At 38.6% G+C, this 17,996-nt stretch overlaps 1 protein-coding gene across 1 annotated transcript; it reads right to left on the bottom strand.

The window, feature by feature from the left end:
- Window positions 1-8,078: 8,078 nt before the first annotated feature.
- LOC122063453 (oleoyl-acyl carrier protein thioesterase 1, chloroplastic-like) lies at window positions 8,079-12,087 on the bottom strand. The gene is made up of 7 exons (XM_042627157.1): window positions 11,710-12,087; window positions 11,000-11,133; window positions 10,766-10,873; window positions 9,208-9,303; window positions 8,885-8,972; window positions 8,744-8,812; window positions 8,079-8,652 (listed from the first exon to the last, which is right to left on the bottom strand). The coding sequence occupies exons 1-7, from the start codon at window positions 12,052-12,054 to the stop codon at window positions 8,368-8,370; spliced, it is 1,125 nt and encodes a 374-aa protein (XP_042483091.1). The 5' UTR covers window positions 12,055-12,087; the 3' UTR covers window positions 8,079-8,367.
- Between the last annotated feature and the right edge of the window lie 5,909 nt (window positions 12,088-17,996).

Raw genomic sequence — 17,996 nt, 5'->3', positions numbered from 1 at the left:
ATACGTACCAATACATACCGAAACGTACATTTTACCTCAATTTTATAATTTTCATAGTCGTATCGAGGCATATCGTATCGTATCGATGTGTATTGGTGGTGTATNCTCTAGACATGGATGAGGTATCACTTGCTGAGGAGGATGTTGGTGGAGTTGGTGTAGACGTTGGTAGAGGTGCTGGTGGTATAGGGAGAGGAGCTGCTGGGGTTGGTGGTGTCCCATCACCTAACCCACAGGCTATGGGTTCTAGAGTAGCTTCCAATTCCCAAGGCACGAGGGGTGCAAGGCCTTATGGTCTCAATGATGTGATGGCCCACTTGGACACTACTATAGCGTTGTTGAGGAGTATGGACAACCGCATCAAAATCATGGATAGGAACTATTGTCTTGTGGACAATAAGGTGGCCTCCCTAGAGGCACAGATGCAGGCTATGGTCTCCCACCTCACCATACCGATGCCACCTTCAGGAACACATGGTCCAAACCAGGCCCAAGGCCAAGGACAGCACCAGTAGCAGTAGCATCAGCAAGAGTAGTGGCATGTTGCCACTGTAGTTTTAGGATTTCCTTTTAGTTTATGCTTTCTCTTAAGATTTCATGTTCTAGACTTTAGTTGAATTTTCTTTTCTGTCATTTTCTTCAGTTGTTTGAGTTTCCTAGACTTAGGCTAGTTAGGATTTTCAGCTTTCAGTATTTTATTTTTATGAAAAAGTGTAAGCTTATGCAATCAAATTCCTTATTTAATGAAATGGCTTTGACACCTATGCTTGTCTCCTAATTATGCAATTCTATAAATTGTTATCTTTGAGATTTTTATTTAAATCTTAATTTCCCCAAGTCATAGTTTGGCTGAGATTGTGAGCTAAGGTAGAGCTCATGCTCTAATACCAAGCTACCACGCCCCACTTCTAGTAGACCCAACTTACCATTAGGAATACCGACGGTGTGAGTAAAACACGTACCTGTCCTACAAACCTATCAAGATCTCTGATAGCAGTACCTTAACATTTCACAATCTCACATCACAAACCAACTAAAAGCAGGAAAATCAGAGTATAATAGCAGAATCATCAACAAAATAGGAAAAATATCTAATGATAAAATATTATCCATAATCGAGTTATTCTGTTACTGAAATTTAGCACAACATTTCATCCTTAGACAGATGGGCAGATAGACAGAAGAATCCAGACTTTAGAAGATATGTTGAGGGCCCCTATGCTATAGATATGAGCTATAGTTGGGATGAGCATATACCCTCAGTTGAATTTTCATATAAGAGTTATCAATCAACTATTGGTATGGCACCATTTGAAGCTTTTTATGGAAAGAAGTGTATATCCCCATTGTATTGGGATGAAGTGGGTGAAAGAAGAATTTTGGGACCTGAGCTGGTATAAGCTACCTGTGAGAAGGTAGATATGATCAGGGAAAGAATCAAGGCAACTCAATCAAGATAGAAGAGTTATACAGATAGCAGGAGGAAGCCTTTGGACTTTGGGGTAGGTGAAAAGGTATTTCTGAAAATTTTACCAATCAAAGGCATTAAGAGATTTGGAAAGAGAGGTAAATTAAGTCCAAGATATATAGGACCCTTTGAGATACTGGATCGGATTGGCACATTAGCCTATAGATTGGCTGTCACACCCCACTTCCAGTTGACCCAACTTACCATGTAGGAATACCGAAGGTGTGAGTAATACGCTTACCTGTATTACGAACCTACTAGGATCTCTGATAGCAGTACCTTAACGATTCACAATCTCACAACAAAACCAAACAATAGCAACAGAATCATAAATAAATGGGGAACATCTAATGATAAAGTAATTATCCATAACCAAGTTTATTTGTTTACAAATATTTGAGACTTATACATGTCAAGTTTAAAAGTATAATATCCACAAATCTGTATCAAAATAACAAAAATACACCCAACACCTCATGGTGCCGCGTATGCATATATATCATAGGCACAATCTAGGTCATGCTCCCTTGCTTCTGGTATCCACCAGTCGCTCGCTCCATACTCGGGTCCAAAGGAAAGAGAGTCACAACCGTACCTGCATCATCATCTAAAAGGGGGCATATACATGGGGTGAGCTTTCCAACTTGCTCAGTGAGGGGTGGGGTTCATGCACAACCAAGCAAAGCAGTTGCATAAATAATTTATGATGCATGATAACAGAAATTAAACACATAGTCCATGATGATCATGATTCAATTCATTTATTTTATTATCCACTTAGCAATACAACTAAGTCTGGTAAATGCTACTACGGCATATTAGGCTATATCCCTCGTCTCGAAACCGCCATTGACTATGCAATGGTATAAACCCTAGCCATGATTAGGAGGCTATTGGCCTCTGTATGCGGCCATCTGTCACCCAGCAAACCCCTGAAAACCCCCTCCTGGCAGTCACGACATAGGTATATCCATCGGCCATACCAGACAAGTTTCCGCCTCCGGCAAAAATCACATCATAACGCGGGTGTGGCATTTTGGGAAGGTTCGTCGAACATACCACCATTGGGTCATCCAACACCTTACCCCCTGTTGGCAAGGGGAAATAGCATAGGGAATGATACGTAACCACAAATATTCTACATGCCTTCATAAATAATAAGTTCAAAAGTGTACCATCTACAAACTCATATCAAATTCACCAAAAATATGCCGAACACCTCATGGTGCTGCGTATGCACAGAAATCACAAGCATAGTCCTGGCCATACTCCTCCGCTTCTGACATCCACCAGTCACTCACTCCGTACTCGGGTCTAGAGGAAAGTGAGTCACTAGCCATAGGCACGACCGTACCTGCATCATCATCTAAAAAGTGTGTATATGTGGGGTGAGCTTTCCAACTCGCTCAGTGAAGGGTGAGGTTCAAGCACACCTAAGTAAAATAATCACAGTAATAATTTATGATGCATGATAATAAAATTTAAACACATAGTCCATGATGCTCGTAATGCAATTCATTTATTTTATTATCCACCTAACAATACAACCAAGTCTGGTAAATGCTACTACAGCACATTAGGCTGTATCCCTTGTCTTGGAACCGCCATCGACTACGCAGGGATATAAACCTTAGCCATGAATAAAAGCCTGCCAGTCCTCATATGCTTCTATGGGTCACTCAGCAAACCCCTGATAATCCCACCTCCGACAATAATCACATTGTACTGCGGGTGTGGCATTATGGAAAGGCACATCGAACATACCATAATTGGTTATCCAACACCTTAATCCCTATTGGCTAGGGTTCATAGCATAGGGAGTGATACCTAACCACATATATGTTACATGCCTTCATAATGATATAGTTAGTATGAATTACACGATACTAGTAACACATCGGCCACAAAGTGTAATCCATCTCCAAGTACAGTCACAGATACATGATACCGGTAACACATCGGCCACAAAGTGTAACCCATGACTGTTTATCTAATCTAGCATGCATATAATAGTTGAGTATGGACTACGCAACATCGGTACTAATTGTCAGCCACGAAGCAAATTTCCAAATGTAGTCCTGGAGTACACAAGATCGGTAACACATTAGCCACAAAGTGTAATCCATGACCACAACTAACTCTAATGCACATAATCAATTGTATGTGGAAGAGATGAGTGGCATCCTATTATTATTATATATAAATTGGGTTAAGTTGCTTACAAATGGGTCATCCAACAAGTTGACAGGACAGCTCAAGTTTCTACCATATGACAACTTATATGAGGCCAAAATTGTATAAATAGGTAGACCTCAAGATCCCTAAACTATGTATGAATTATAATCCAAACAAAGTTTAAAAATAAATTACAAAATAATGTTCTACCTATTCTGTGAACTTGGATCCCACAACTTGAATCCCTTTACACCTTTCTTAAAACCAAGAAAGATGCATTGCTTAGACTTTGAGTCTAACTTGGAATGCTGTTCACTCTCAACATGCGCATAGGCTGGACAACCAAATATTTTTAGAATAGAATAATCTACTAGTTTTCCTGTCCATACGTCTTCAAGAACTTTACAATCAATCGCCTTTGATGGAGACCTATTGATGAGGAAACATGCCATGTTCACTGCTTCTGCCCAAAATCTCTTGCTCAACCCTGCATTCAGCCTCATACTTTGAGCCATTTCTAGAAGTGTTCTGTTCATCCTTTCAGCTACAACATTTTGCTGTGGTGTCTTTGGAACCGTGAAGTGACGTATAATCCCTTCAGCTTTGCACAATTCTAGAAACGGCTTGTATGTGTACTCTCCTCCATTATCTGTTCTCAAGTATTTAATTTTCTTTCCTATCTTCCTTTCTACCTCAGCCTTCCATTCCTTAAATTTAGTGAACACCTCACTTTTATGCTTCATGAAGTAGATCCAGACTTTCCTTGAGTAATCATCAACAAAGGTCACGAAGTATTCTGCCCCACCTTTAGATTTTGTTGTTGAAGGACCCCATACATCGCTGTGTACATAATCAAGCACCCCTCGACTCTTATGTTTTGCAGTTTTGAAACTAACCTTGCACTGTTTTCCAAACACACAATACTTGCAGAAGTTCAATTTACAAGTTTTTACTCCCTTCAACATTTTCCTTTTATGAAGCTCCATCAATCCTCTTTCTCCCATATGCCCCAACCGCATATGCCACAGACAGGTATCATCTGTATCAAATACTACATCTGTAGTCACAGATGCTCCACCTATAACTGTGCTCCCTATGAGTCTGTATAGGTTTCCTGCTAGCTGTCCCTTCATGACAACCATTACACCCTTAATAACTTTGAGAACTCCACCTTCTGCTATGTACTTGCAGCCATTTGAGTCAAGTGCCCCCAAAGATATTAAGTTTTTCCTTAATTCTGGTACATGTCTCACATCTGCTAAAGTTCTTACTATCCCATCAAACATCTTGATTTTGATAGTGCCTATCACAATGGTCTTGCATACAGCATCATTCCCCATTAGGACAGACCCACCATTATATGGTTGATATGTATCAAACCAATCCTTATACGGACACATGTGATATGAACATCCAGAATCTAAAATCCAAGAATCAGAAGGTTGATTCTTACCTGATGATATAGAGAGTACATCTCCATCTGAACTATCAGCCACGCTAGCTTCCTCAGATGCCTTATCTACACCTTTATTCTTTAAGTCCGCCTTCCTCTTCAAGCACTCTCTCTTCATATGACCTTCCTTCTTGCAATAGTAACAAGAGACATTTGTCTTTGCCCCTTTTGATTTCGATCGACTCTTCCCAGATCCCTTCTGATTTGATCTCCCTCTTTCCTGCTCCTTGTCACCTCCGAAAAAACCTTCTCCTTGAGATTTCGTACTACTGGCCTTCTTACTTGTATCATTGGACATGAAGGCAGCTGCGACTTCATCCATCTCAAGGGTCTCCTTCCCGTACAAGAGAGTCGTTACTAGATGATCATATGATTCTGGGAGCGACGACAGCAATAGTAACGCCTTGTCTTCATCCTCGATCTTAACCTCCAGGTTTGCAAGTTTACTTACGATCTGATTGAACATGTTAAGATGCTCTAATAGATCCGTACCTTCCTCCATCTGTAGAGAATACAATTGCTTCTTCACGAACAACTTGTTCGTTAAGGACTTCGTCATGTAGATGCTTTCAAGTTTCGCCCATAATTGCGGTGCAGAATCGATACCCACAACATATTGTAGGGCATCATCAGAAAGATTTAATCGAATAGCACTTACCGCCTTTTCCTCCATCTCTTCCCAATCTTCGTCAGTAATTTTTTCAGGTTTCTTCGACTTCCCCAATAACGTTTTCGCCAAACCTTGCTGTATCAGAAGATCCTTCATCCTTTGACGCCAGAGGGTGAAATTGTTCTTCCCATTAAACCTCTCGATGTCATACTTGACATTCGATCCCTTCCCTGTCATCGTGATAGTAAACCCTAGAAAACGGAAACCTAGAGCTCTGATACCAATTTGTAGAAACGCAGCCCTAAAACGATGCAGAAGATAATGAAAAACAAACAAACAATGCACACGGATTTTACGAGGTTTGGCAATGTTGCCTACGTCCCCGGTGAGATGAGATCCTGCTTCACTATCAATGGAGAATAGGGTTACAGCGCTCGTCCTCACACCTCTCAGTATTGCTTGCATTACAGAGAAAGAAACCCTCACTACAAATATATAGCGAGAAAAAACCCTAATCCGGATTAAACTACAATTGCCACCCTAATCCGGATTAAACTACAATTGCCCTCAAATAAAAAATTCGAGCAGGGGGATGAGCCCCCCTACACCCCCTGCTATGCAGGGGGGCCTCCTGCCCCCCTTGCAACCCCCACGACCCGCTAACCGGCTAGCGGGACCGCCATCCTGGCTGTCTAGGTGCTGCACCAGTACTCCCTGGATTAAACTGCGACGGAATACAAGACATCATACACCAACAGAGCTGAGAAGTGAAATTCCGACCACTGAGGGGTGATCGGACAGGTTTTGATATAGGCCTTCTTCGACAGTGAAATAGAGGACGGCATCGGAGATCCAGCTAGCAAACAGTATACTCTTCGCCGGAGCAGAGACAATGAAGCAATGAAAGTGACACAACATGATGGAGAAGATGTATTCTAGACTTTCCAAGAAAATCGTACCATATTTGTCAGAGTATTTCTCTCTCTTGATGTATTTAAGGTTTAAAGTAATAAACATGAATCCAACCACTTAAATCAATCTGAAAAAATCCAACGGTTGAAAAAAGCTAGCATACCTAATTCCATTACATATCGCTAGCATGCCTAACCCCTGCATAGATGTGAGAGGGTATATTGAATTTCAGTAACATGTGACCAATTCACATATTAAATATCCAATGGACAGAACAGTCATATCACCGGTTTACAGAGCAAAAACATAGGGTGTTCTGCATGGAAATCAGTTCAAGTGTGCAGGAATTTTTTCTTGACTAACTTGGTCCAAGCAAAAGTATTCTTGAAAAAAAAAAGAAAATCACCAACCCTATGGAAGGACCATAAGGAGGTATGAAGGGCAAGGACATCTCACGCTATCCATTTTCCTATCTAGGACTTAGGTAGGGTAAAAAAAATAATTTAGTAGAGGAAAAAGAAGCATATGTTGGCCTTGTGTATATTTTCAATATACTCCGTAATAAAGAGTGGGTCTGCATTGACATTTTTTTTTCACATTTTGATTATGTGTCATTGATGAATGATACCATTCTTTAGACCCTCATTATTGTGGTGTGCATATTCTTTTTTATAATGTGGATTTTCTCTCACACTCATGTGCATTTTTGAACATTGAAAGGGGTATTACGAGAAACCCATAAATAGGAGAAGATATTTAGAATATTTTAAGGCGGGAATGCTAAAGTAAACTAGGTAGGGAAGGGGTGTCTATGTGCAGTTTCCAATTTCATCTGGTGTTATGGGGGAATTAAACCCTTAATGTATAATGGAATTTGAAATATTAGCCCGCCCAATCCACATACCCTCCCTATATTTACTCAAACTACACAATCCATAAGCCCACCATAAGTCACAACCCATTAAAACACCATTCGTTAAGCCCAAAATTTAAAACACAACTCAAAGTTTAACCATGATAATGCTTTATAAGTGTAGAAACACAACCCTAAAATGATGCAGAAAATAATAGGAAAATAGGAACAAGTAATCACACATTGCATACAAATTTATGAGATTCAATATGATTGCCTATGTCCTCGATGAGATGAAATTCTGTTTCACTATCAATGGAGAATTGGGTCAAATGCGATCACACCTCTCAGTCTACTTAAAAGACCCTTTTTTTTTTTTTTTTTTTTTTGGAGAGGGAGGGCTTAATCAATCCTGGATTAAACTGCGATGGAATACAAGACATCATATGCCAACAATAAGCCCTAATTAACATTATGGATAAGGCCAAATCCTTATCCAAGCCTTCAACTTATAAGGCAAAGGTAAAAACCCTACTGCCTTACACCACCTAGAAGTTAAGATTATTGCCATTGCCCAACCCTACCTCACCCCTATCACAAACAAAGACAGAGGAATAGTGCATTTTGAATTGTGCTAAATTACTCTCAGTCAAACAAAAGAGCTCTCAGAAATACAGAAGCTCAACGTGGAATTATATCATGATATAGGCATGATGGTCTCATATTGAAGTGTCCAATCCAAAAGCTTAAGTTGTAAGACAGAGACGTCCAACTAAGTATATAAAGTCATCCAAGGTCCGAGATAATCTCTCCCTCTATACATAATAAGTTTTTTTACTGATTCATAACTTCTTGTATTCCTTCAGTTGAATAGTAAGAAAAAATACATTGTGGATTCAACCTATTGGTTTCCTTCTCCACTCTGTGCGACCGCGGTTAATTTCCGGTCCTCCACTTGACATTCTCAAGCAATGCAAGAACTGATAACAGTCTTCTTCATGTTTCCTCCCAATGAGAGACCCATTTTTACTCCCACTAAGCTCTGCAACTACTTCTGAACCTTCCATTACTAGTTCCATACTAGTGAGTGAATCAACCATGTCATCCTGTTGGCATTCTCTTCTGTAATCTAGTGTCACCTTTTGAACTTCATGAGTGTCAATAATTTCTTGAGGCATGCTCTGTTCATATAGAAGTTGATGTTATTAATTTAAGCATATAAAAGAACACAAATAAGTGACAATAAAAGCATCTCTACTGAGTATTACTGACCTCAAGAACCCATCCTATGTAGGTGACATTGTTCACATGCTGATTCATGTCTAGATCAGCTCTTCTAGGCTGCAGTTTTCCAAGGCAAAACTGAGAACTTGAATTAATGTTCAATGTTAAGAATAGTTAAAAGACTTTTACCTTAAGCCCTAGTGTAGAATACTGTGCAGGTTCTTCAAGCTTGGGAATTTTCTTCATTCTACTATTATTTTCCTCTGGAAAAGCTAACCTGAATGGGGCACAACCATAGCATTTAATTAGATCAATCATATCCAATAATCTTAATCTATGATCACCCAAACTTTAACTTTGGTTAGATCTGCCCTCTCATGAATTAACTACAAAATTTTCTCGACAAAAATATATTATTTGAGATTATAATACTAAACACATTTGCCCCTCCCAAACCAGTAGGAGGAGCCTTGTGCACTGGTTTTTTTTTTTTTTTTACCAAGTACACCTACCGTGTTGTTCGTGGACAGTAATTTGGAAGATCATCAAGCTCATCTTTGCCCATTTTTTGGAGTCGTCTCGTGTCTTGGTTCATCACAGCCCATTTGCTGCAGCAAAATTATGTATCTAATCAAATTTGAGCCAGATATCATAACAGTAATATTTTCCTTGCATGAATATATATATATATAGATAGATAGATAGAGGATAGCCATGTAGAGGAAAATGTATTGGATCTGATATATACTTTCCATCATTGAGGAGGTATTCAAGGCCGAATGAAAAGTCAAAATTTTGGAGCATTCCAATATCTATTGCATTCTTATTAAACAGTTAGAGAAGAAAATATCCCCAGAATGACAGATTAAAGTAGTCCAATCTGGATGAAATTTGTACTTAAGGTTTCTGACATAAGAACCAACAAATAGTTAGTTCTAGCACTGAATGTAAACAGCATGGACTGCAACCATGCATCATATGACTTACAGTTTTCTTTTTTCCTTTCCGCCTTTCATCATATGATCATTAAGATCATTTTACCAAACTTTTAATTTTCCAAAAAAAGACAAAAAAAATTCTAAACTTGATGAAAACCCAATAAAAACTAAGTTTAACTTGAAAAATAGGCTCTTAATTCCGCTTTGGTTTGATTTTAGTTTCCCACACTGTATCTTGAACTGAACTAAACCAATTGACACTTTTCTTCTTTTTTTTTCTATTAATCAAAGTGCCCGGATCAGTTTACGCGCACCTTGACTATTCCTCGGGGAGACTAGTGCAGTAACCCACCGCCATGATCTCCACTTAAATTGCAGATGCACAGATGGGGAATTGAACCAATTGACACTCTTATTAGTGGGTAAGAGAACCATAATGTTTTTGGAGTGATATCAACAATTAATGCCTTATCTACTTTACTATATATTAATATATTAATGAGAAGAAATAAAATCTAGAAAAACTCATTCATAATAGATGCTATGAATACTTCAGTTTGTTTTTATATGTTTTCTACCTCCAAATTATATTTTATACTGCACTATGAGAGAGAGAGAAAGATCTCCAGCCCGAGGGGTGTTGGAGAAATATGAGTGAAAGTTTCTGTCTCTCTCTTTCTCTCGCATGGAAGGGCTACTTGCTGCCAAGCAGAAACCCTGGAATAGAGTGAGAGCCACTTATATAGGGTTACTTAATTCAGAGTGGTCGCCATGGATGTCGAGTTTGGAAGCTTGATGATATGTTATGATCATATATCAACCATATGGGAGTCTGATCTCATATCGGTTTTCAATGAGAATTGATGTGGGTTGATATGATATTGGGTCTCGAGTCTCCTCACCTTATAAGCCGATTTATGGGGTTGAGTTCTTCTAAACCTGTATCACTCACTGGCCAGAGAGAGAAATAAGGAGAAAGAAAACAGAAGAGAGAGAGAGAGAGAGAGAGAGAGAGAGAAAACTCTCGCTCCAATTAGGGTGGTCTCAATATTACGTCAATACACTCCATCCATCGGGCTGGAGAGGATCTTAATCCTAGAAAGTAAACAGTATTAAACAACAAAGGAAATACCTGGTAGCTCTCCCAATAACTGCACCAGTGGCATCTCTGATAATCCAATCACGTTTGCCCGTAACTCTTCCCAGTTCTAACCATGTCTCAATCTCAACCACGTCGCCCCTATCATTTGGTATTAGATTTACAAAATCAAAATATCAAGTTCAAGCCCAAAAAGCAAGCAAACAAAGCAAACAAAGCTCATATCAGTATTTTGAAGTAAAAGTGATAAAGAACCCATCCACCCACCATGTTGGGTATTTGTGAAGTTCAATTTGCATTCGAGTAGTCACCCATATCAGATGCATCTTTCTCATGGTGTCGCCTGTCCCAATCCCATCTTTCGAGTACCCTGTGCATTGAAGATGACTGCATCCAGCTTCCTAGATTTGATAATATAGTAGGGAAATTAAAATAAATTAAATTTGACTTAAAAGAGTTTCAAAAAATTGGCTTAAAAAGAGTTACAACATAGGCATTTAATTATGGAGGTATAAGTAAGGATAATAGAACAGAAGTCCTACCAAAGAATCTTGTACGCCCTTGGTCCGTGGACTTAAAATCCACTTTTTCTCTCTTCATTTAATAGATTTTAAATTCATTGACCAAGGACGTACGAGATTGTTTTCATGTGTGAACTTGATCCGGATTCCATGTTTAGAGATAAATGGCTTAATAATCCATTTAAGGCTAATTTAATTCAATTATTTATAGTTTGGTTAATGCTTGACTGACTGTTAATAAAAGCCCATGCATTCCACATGCAAGCCCAATTATCTATTTAGGTGGTCATAGTGCGAGGGGAAAAAAATGGTGAGACCTCATTAGGCTCGACCGATTGATACCCATAACAGAGAGAGAATATTGGTAATTGAAACTCGTTATATAAAAAAAAACAAAACAAAAAAACAAAAACAAAAACAAAAACAAAAAACAAAAAACAAAAAAACATAGCTCACCTGAAGGAGATTGGTAATGGCTATAACTGCAGCAGTATTATTGAACCCAACCTCATACCATCTCACTACAAATTTCCTCTTATAGGCCAGCATATCATCAGTCAACCTCCCAAACCGGAATTGGTCTGCCAAGTTTACGGATTCATCGGTCGACCCGATTGATGCTTCTCCCGAACCGTTTATCTGTTTCGAAATGGAGAGATCACAACTTCGCCCCACAGATGAAGAACAGCAAGAGACGACCGCTATTCCACGGCGATTCAGTGATCTGAGAGCGTGGACGGATCGGGGTCGAGTCAGGGTTCGAAACTGATCCGGAGGATTTAATCCCTTCAGCGACATCATCTTCTATCAACCCTTCTCTAAGTCGACTCTCGATATCTATTTGATAGCTATATATATATATATATAAAAACGTATGCATGGTGGGCGATGGGATCGAGGAGGACATGGAATCAGTTAGTCAGCTCTGCTTTTGTGCTTTCAGCTGTTTAGTGTGCATCCACTTCCAATGCAACTTTGGCACGTGTACTAATATGATTGGTTTTGATAAATTCACGGAATAAAAGTAACAGGAAAATAAAGTTACCCACTTACATGTGTCTATGTTTAGATTGATGGGCACGATAAAACTGTGCTATCACCCATATGTTAAAGATGCTTCTGTGCGACCTCCCATTGATCTGTACGTTAGTTTATTAGCCACTTAAGTCGATGGCATTCTTTTACCCGTAAGTAATTTATTGAGAAACAAGTGAAGAGCACATAAATTTGGAGTTATGAATTTTCAAAATCCATGAAATGCATTGAAGCCAAGTAGTCCTACACGTAACAGACCAGCCTTGCTTAGAAAGAGAGTTAACTAAATTTGAATGGTTATTTGGCAATAAAATGAGAAACACATGACTAAGTACGTTACCACATGAATGATGTCTTGAATAAAATATGAACAGTCCGATTAAGAGCACAGCTATGAGAAAATTGATTAAATCTTTGTTTTCTGATTCGATGATAAGGTCATCATAACTATCCTCAATAGCTTGGAGAAAGGGAATCCCAAAATGCCATGGCTTCACCAATGAGAATCGATCCAAAGGTAGCTTTCGAGAAAGAAAAAAATAAAGGACCATCATGATCAAGAAAGAGGAAACCCAAGCCACTGATTAAGCTATTCGACAAGAGCGAATCATCACAGTTTCCTTTCAGTTCATGCAAAGATCTCAATATAGGCTCTCATCCAATCATGGATTTGTTTACTAAAAAAAAGAATCTAATCAAAGTTTCAATAATTGGTAATGGTACTGATACGATATTAATACGAATCAGTTTGTATCACGGTATCAATCCTATTTGGAGGGTTTTATCATCACTATTGGTGATTTTTATCATAGATTTTACCCCTGATCCATACTCTGATACATTGGATCATTAAGAATCGGTATTAGAAAAAGCCGATACCAATATAGAATGGTCAATTCAGCCGATCCGATACGAAGTCTTTAAACCATGGTCATTCAATTGCTCCATTGGGTAGGCCTCCATATGATTGGCTCACTACTCACAAGCATATCACAAGAATAAATGGAAGGAATTCTCTCCCAAAAAAGAAAGGATAAAATGGATAAAAGTGTAAGTGAAAAGTCAAAGGACTTACTAGATTTCACTTTGTGTCCGTGTATTAGAATATTTCTTTGGATATATAGATAAGAATTTTGATACCTTTTCATATCTAGATGATAAAATGGATACAGATTCAGATATCAGTATGTCCATCTTGGTAATATCTATCACAACTATAGATAATAACAACAACAATCATAATCTTATCCCAACTAAATGGGATCGATTATATGGATCTAATATAAAAATATGAAAATAAAGAAGCACAAAAGAGAGGTTAAAACGAGCAATTGGAGACAAGAGAAGGAGGTAAAACAGTAGTCAAATACGCATCCTGGGAACATCTCCTAAATAGGATCGGCAACACAGGTCTTAGTCCCCCACAAAACTCTATCCACAGTCATACTAAAGAATCGAGCCCTACCATATGCATATCTTTTTATAACACTTCTTCAGTAGTCATATTAGGCATGCCCCTACCTCTTCTAACTCCCTCTAATTGAATCTAGTCACTCTTCCTTACTGGGGTATCTATAGGTATCTGTTGAACATGGCCATACGACCTCAATCGGATTTGATGGAGCTTTTCCTAAATTGGTGCAAGTCCAAAATATTTTCTAATGCAATCGTTCTTTACTTTATTTCTCCTGGTCTTGTCGTACAACCCTCTCAACATTCTCATCTTCGCTACACTCAGTTTATTCAAATTATACTTCTTAACTTCCCAACACTCCATTCTATATATCATAGTTGGTCGTACAATCATCCTATAAAATTTTTCCTTGAGTTTAATAGGCATTCTTTTGTCACATAACTCTCGATGCAATTCGTCATTTCATCAATCCCAGTTTAATCATGTGTGAAATATCATCCTTAGTATCCCCCTCTTTGTTAATGACGGACCCCAGGTAGTTAAAATAGCCACTCTAATATAGCTCACATTCCCCAAGTTTCACCACTCTCTCCCCTCCTCTACATTGACTGAAGGGGCACATCAAATGTTTTGTCTTCATTTCGCTTATCAAATAAACTTTTGTTCTTCATAGCTCCAGTTTAGTATTAATCTCTTCTATTGTTTTATCTATCAAAACTATATCATCAACAAACAACATAGACCATGGAACTGAATCTTGTATGTGCCTGGTTAAATCATCCATTATAAATGCAAACAAATAAGGACCTAAAGCTTATCCTTAGTGTAAACCAATTGTAATTGAAAATGCATTACTTAAACGCACTGTTGTTTTAACACTTGTCACCACTCTTCTCTAATACATGCAAAATGAGCTCTCTCGATACTTATCATATGCTTTCTCTATATCAATTAAGGCCATATGGAGGTCTTTTTGTGAGGCTCTAAAAATTTTCATAAACCTCCTTAGGAGGGAAATAACTTCTATTGGGGATCAACCTGACATGAAATCGAATTGGTTCTCAGTTACCTTGGTTTTCTTTCTTAGGTGGGCTTCAATAACCTTTTCTCATAGTTTCATAGTATAGCTCATAAGTTTTATGCATCGATAGTTATTGTAGTTCTAGACACCACTTTTGTTCTTATAGATGAGAATTACAATGTTTCTCCTCCACTCACCCGACATAGTTTTTATATTCAAAATTTTGTTAAATAGTTTGGTTAGTCAAGGCACCCCATGACCTCTTAAGTTCTTCTATACTTCAATTGGAATCTCATCAAGTCATGAAATTCTACCTACATTCATCCTTCGTAGGGCCTCATTAACCTCTATTTCACCAACCTACAGTAATTGTCTATTAGGTGTGTTGGATTCATGTCTATGTGTTATGGTCCTAGAAGAACTCAACCCTATAAATCGGCTTACAAGGTGAGGGGACCCAAGACCATATCAACCCACATCAATTCCCATAAGAAATCGATGTGAGATCAGCTCTCATAAGCTGATATGAGATCGTACTTAATATACCATCACACTTTCGAATCCGATGTCCATGGCGGCCCACTCTGGATCAGGTAGCCCTTTCTAAGCGGCTTTCACTCTGCTCCAAGGTTTCTGCTTGGTGGCAGGTAGCCCTTTTTTAGAGACTCTCATTTTGGCACTAGGTCGCCCCTTCCGCGGGTTGGACTGAGGATTGACTGCTCTGATACCATTGTTATGATCCTAGAATAACTCAATCCTATAAACCGGCTTACAAGGTGAGGGGACCCAAGACCATATCAACCCACATCAATTCCCATAAGACACAGATGTGAGATCAGCCCCCATAAGCTAATATGGGACACTATGCCCCTCCATTTCTAGGTCCATCCTATCAGTCATGGTATCTCCATTTTGTAAGTTCCAAAAATAATTGTCTTATCCCTTCAGAATTTTCTCATTTCATACAAGCACTCTATCATCATCACTTTTAATACATTTCTTATGATCAAAATACATACTCATCCTTTCTCTTATTTTAGCTATCCTATAAATCTCTTTTTCACTTCCCTTGTATTAAGGTTTTCATACGGATCATTATATTTCTTTGCCTTTACTTGTTCACAATCTTTCTAGCCTAGATATCTTACTCCTATCATCTGCCACATTTTTTTTTTTTTTTGCTAAAAGATGATCTTTATTAAAAGGAAAAGAAAATATACATCAAAAACCAAAGAAAAGGGCAAGGCAGAAACCCTTAGCGCCAGTAGCAATCTCCACCTTCGCCATGGCTATCAGCAGAGAGAGAGTGTGAAATGAAAGGAAGTAATAATATGTAATTTTTAGTGGGTGAAATTTTGTGAGAGAGAGAGAGTGAAATAGAGGTGAGATGAGATTCTATGAGAAAGAGAGAAAATAGGAAGATGAGCAAGGTAGATACAAAATCAAATTTCCCATGAATAGTGCCAAAGTGAGTGATTTTGGACCAACAAGGGTTAATAAGGGTGTGTTAGTCGCTTGAGATTATTTTTGTAATTTATAATTTAATTATTTATTATTAGGGATAACTATACGTAGGGGAAAATCTTATATGTTTTGAAACCCCAAGGGGTTAGCACAGTTGGCTTGGAGGGGACACGGTACTCTGCCTCAGGAAGCAAGGTCCTATGATCAAACCTTCACTACTGCACCTAAATTCTTGAGGTCACCACACGAGAGTTTTCGTCTCGGACTAATCTGGTCCTGTGCAAGCGGTACCACAGTGACCCCAAGGACTAGTCGGGTCAAAGATCCGGACACCCTAGGTATCAAAAAAAAAAAGTTTAAGTTTTGTTTCAGTTTTAAATAATGTTTGGAGCTTTGAGTTAGTGTCAAAATTTAAGTATACATATGTTATGTAATTATCAATTACTAGATAGAGAATTATGGAATGAATATTGGGTTTGAAGTCCACCTTGCTAGAATAGTAAATAGTGAATGAATACCCTCAGATCTATCATTGATATAAATCCTATTTATATAAATGGGGATACTATCTTAGGAGGTTTACAGAATATGCACACACCATCTATAGAGTATAGGGTTACCATATATTATGGTTTTACATGATAGTAGATCCACATCTGTCATATATATAACAAGTGTATATAGTAAATAACTGTGTATATCCACACCTACCATATGTATGGAGAGTGGAGATAAGCCTTACTATATCTTTGATTACAGCCACCTCACTTGCCATGTGTATGAGGAATGAAATATAGTAGATGGTTGTATCAATAGGATACAGGATAACTTGATATGCGGTTTCCTATTTGGGAAAGCCAATCCATAGTGGCTGATACACCCCCTTAAGATAATCATTTGATAGATCGGATCTTCAACTTATCGCATAGAAACTGGAACCGAGTTGTAAATAGGCCCTTGGTCATGATATCAGCTAGCTAATCATTGGTGGAAATAAATTGGACAGTTATCTCCTTTTTGGCCACTTTAACTTGGATAAAGTAAAAATCAATCTCAATGTGTTTCATGCGTGCATGAAACACTGGATTTGTCGAAAGATATGTGATGCCAATGTTATCACACCATAGGATAGGAGGTCGAGAGCTTAGGATTTCGAGTTCTTGAAGAAGGGATTGGAGCCATGTAATTTTTGCTGATGCATCCACCAAGGCTTTGTACTCTGATTCAGTGGAGGAACGGGCCATCGTTTTTTGTTTTCTTGATGTCCAAGAGATAAGATTTGGTCCAATGAAGATGGCATATCCACCAGTAGATTTCTGATCATTAGAGTTTCCTGCCCAATCAGCATTAGTTATGCCTGCAATTGAAGGTTGGGTGATCTGGAAAAAAGGAGACCATGAGACCGAGTGTGCTTCAGATAACAAAGTATCTATTTGACCATAGTCCACTATTCATCAATCAGGGAGTGCATGAACTGACATGCCCTATTCACTGCAAATGCCACATCAAGGCATGTGAGTGTTATATATTGGAGGGCACCGATAATCGATCGATGTTGAGTACCATTGTCTAGAGGCACACCCCTTATAGTGGAGAGTTTCGTATTAGTTGCAATGGGAGTGGTGACGGGCTTATAATCTACCATGCTAGCTTTTATTAGAAGATCCCCAATGTATCGTTGTTGAGAAAGTAGAAGACCCTTTGAATGGGAGATGACTTCAATCCCAAGAAAGAAACTTAGGGGTTCGAGATCCTTGATGGATAATTCTGCATCTAACCGAGTCAAGAGACTGGTGATATGACCCGGTT

This window comes from Macadamia integrifolia, unplaced genomic scaffold (assembly GCF_013358625.1).
Source record: "Macadamia integrifolia cultivar HAES 741 unplaced genomic scaffold, SCU_Mint_v3 scaffold1326, whole genome shotgun sequence".
In the NCBI taxonomy this organism is placed as follows: Eukaryota; Viridiplantae; Streptophyta; class Magnoliopsida; order Proteales; family Proteaceae; genus Macadamia; species Macadamia integrifolia.
The sequence above is the reverse complement of the archived record's forward strand: the minus strand, read 5'-3'. Positions and strand labels throughout refer to the sequence as shown.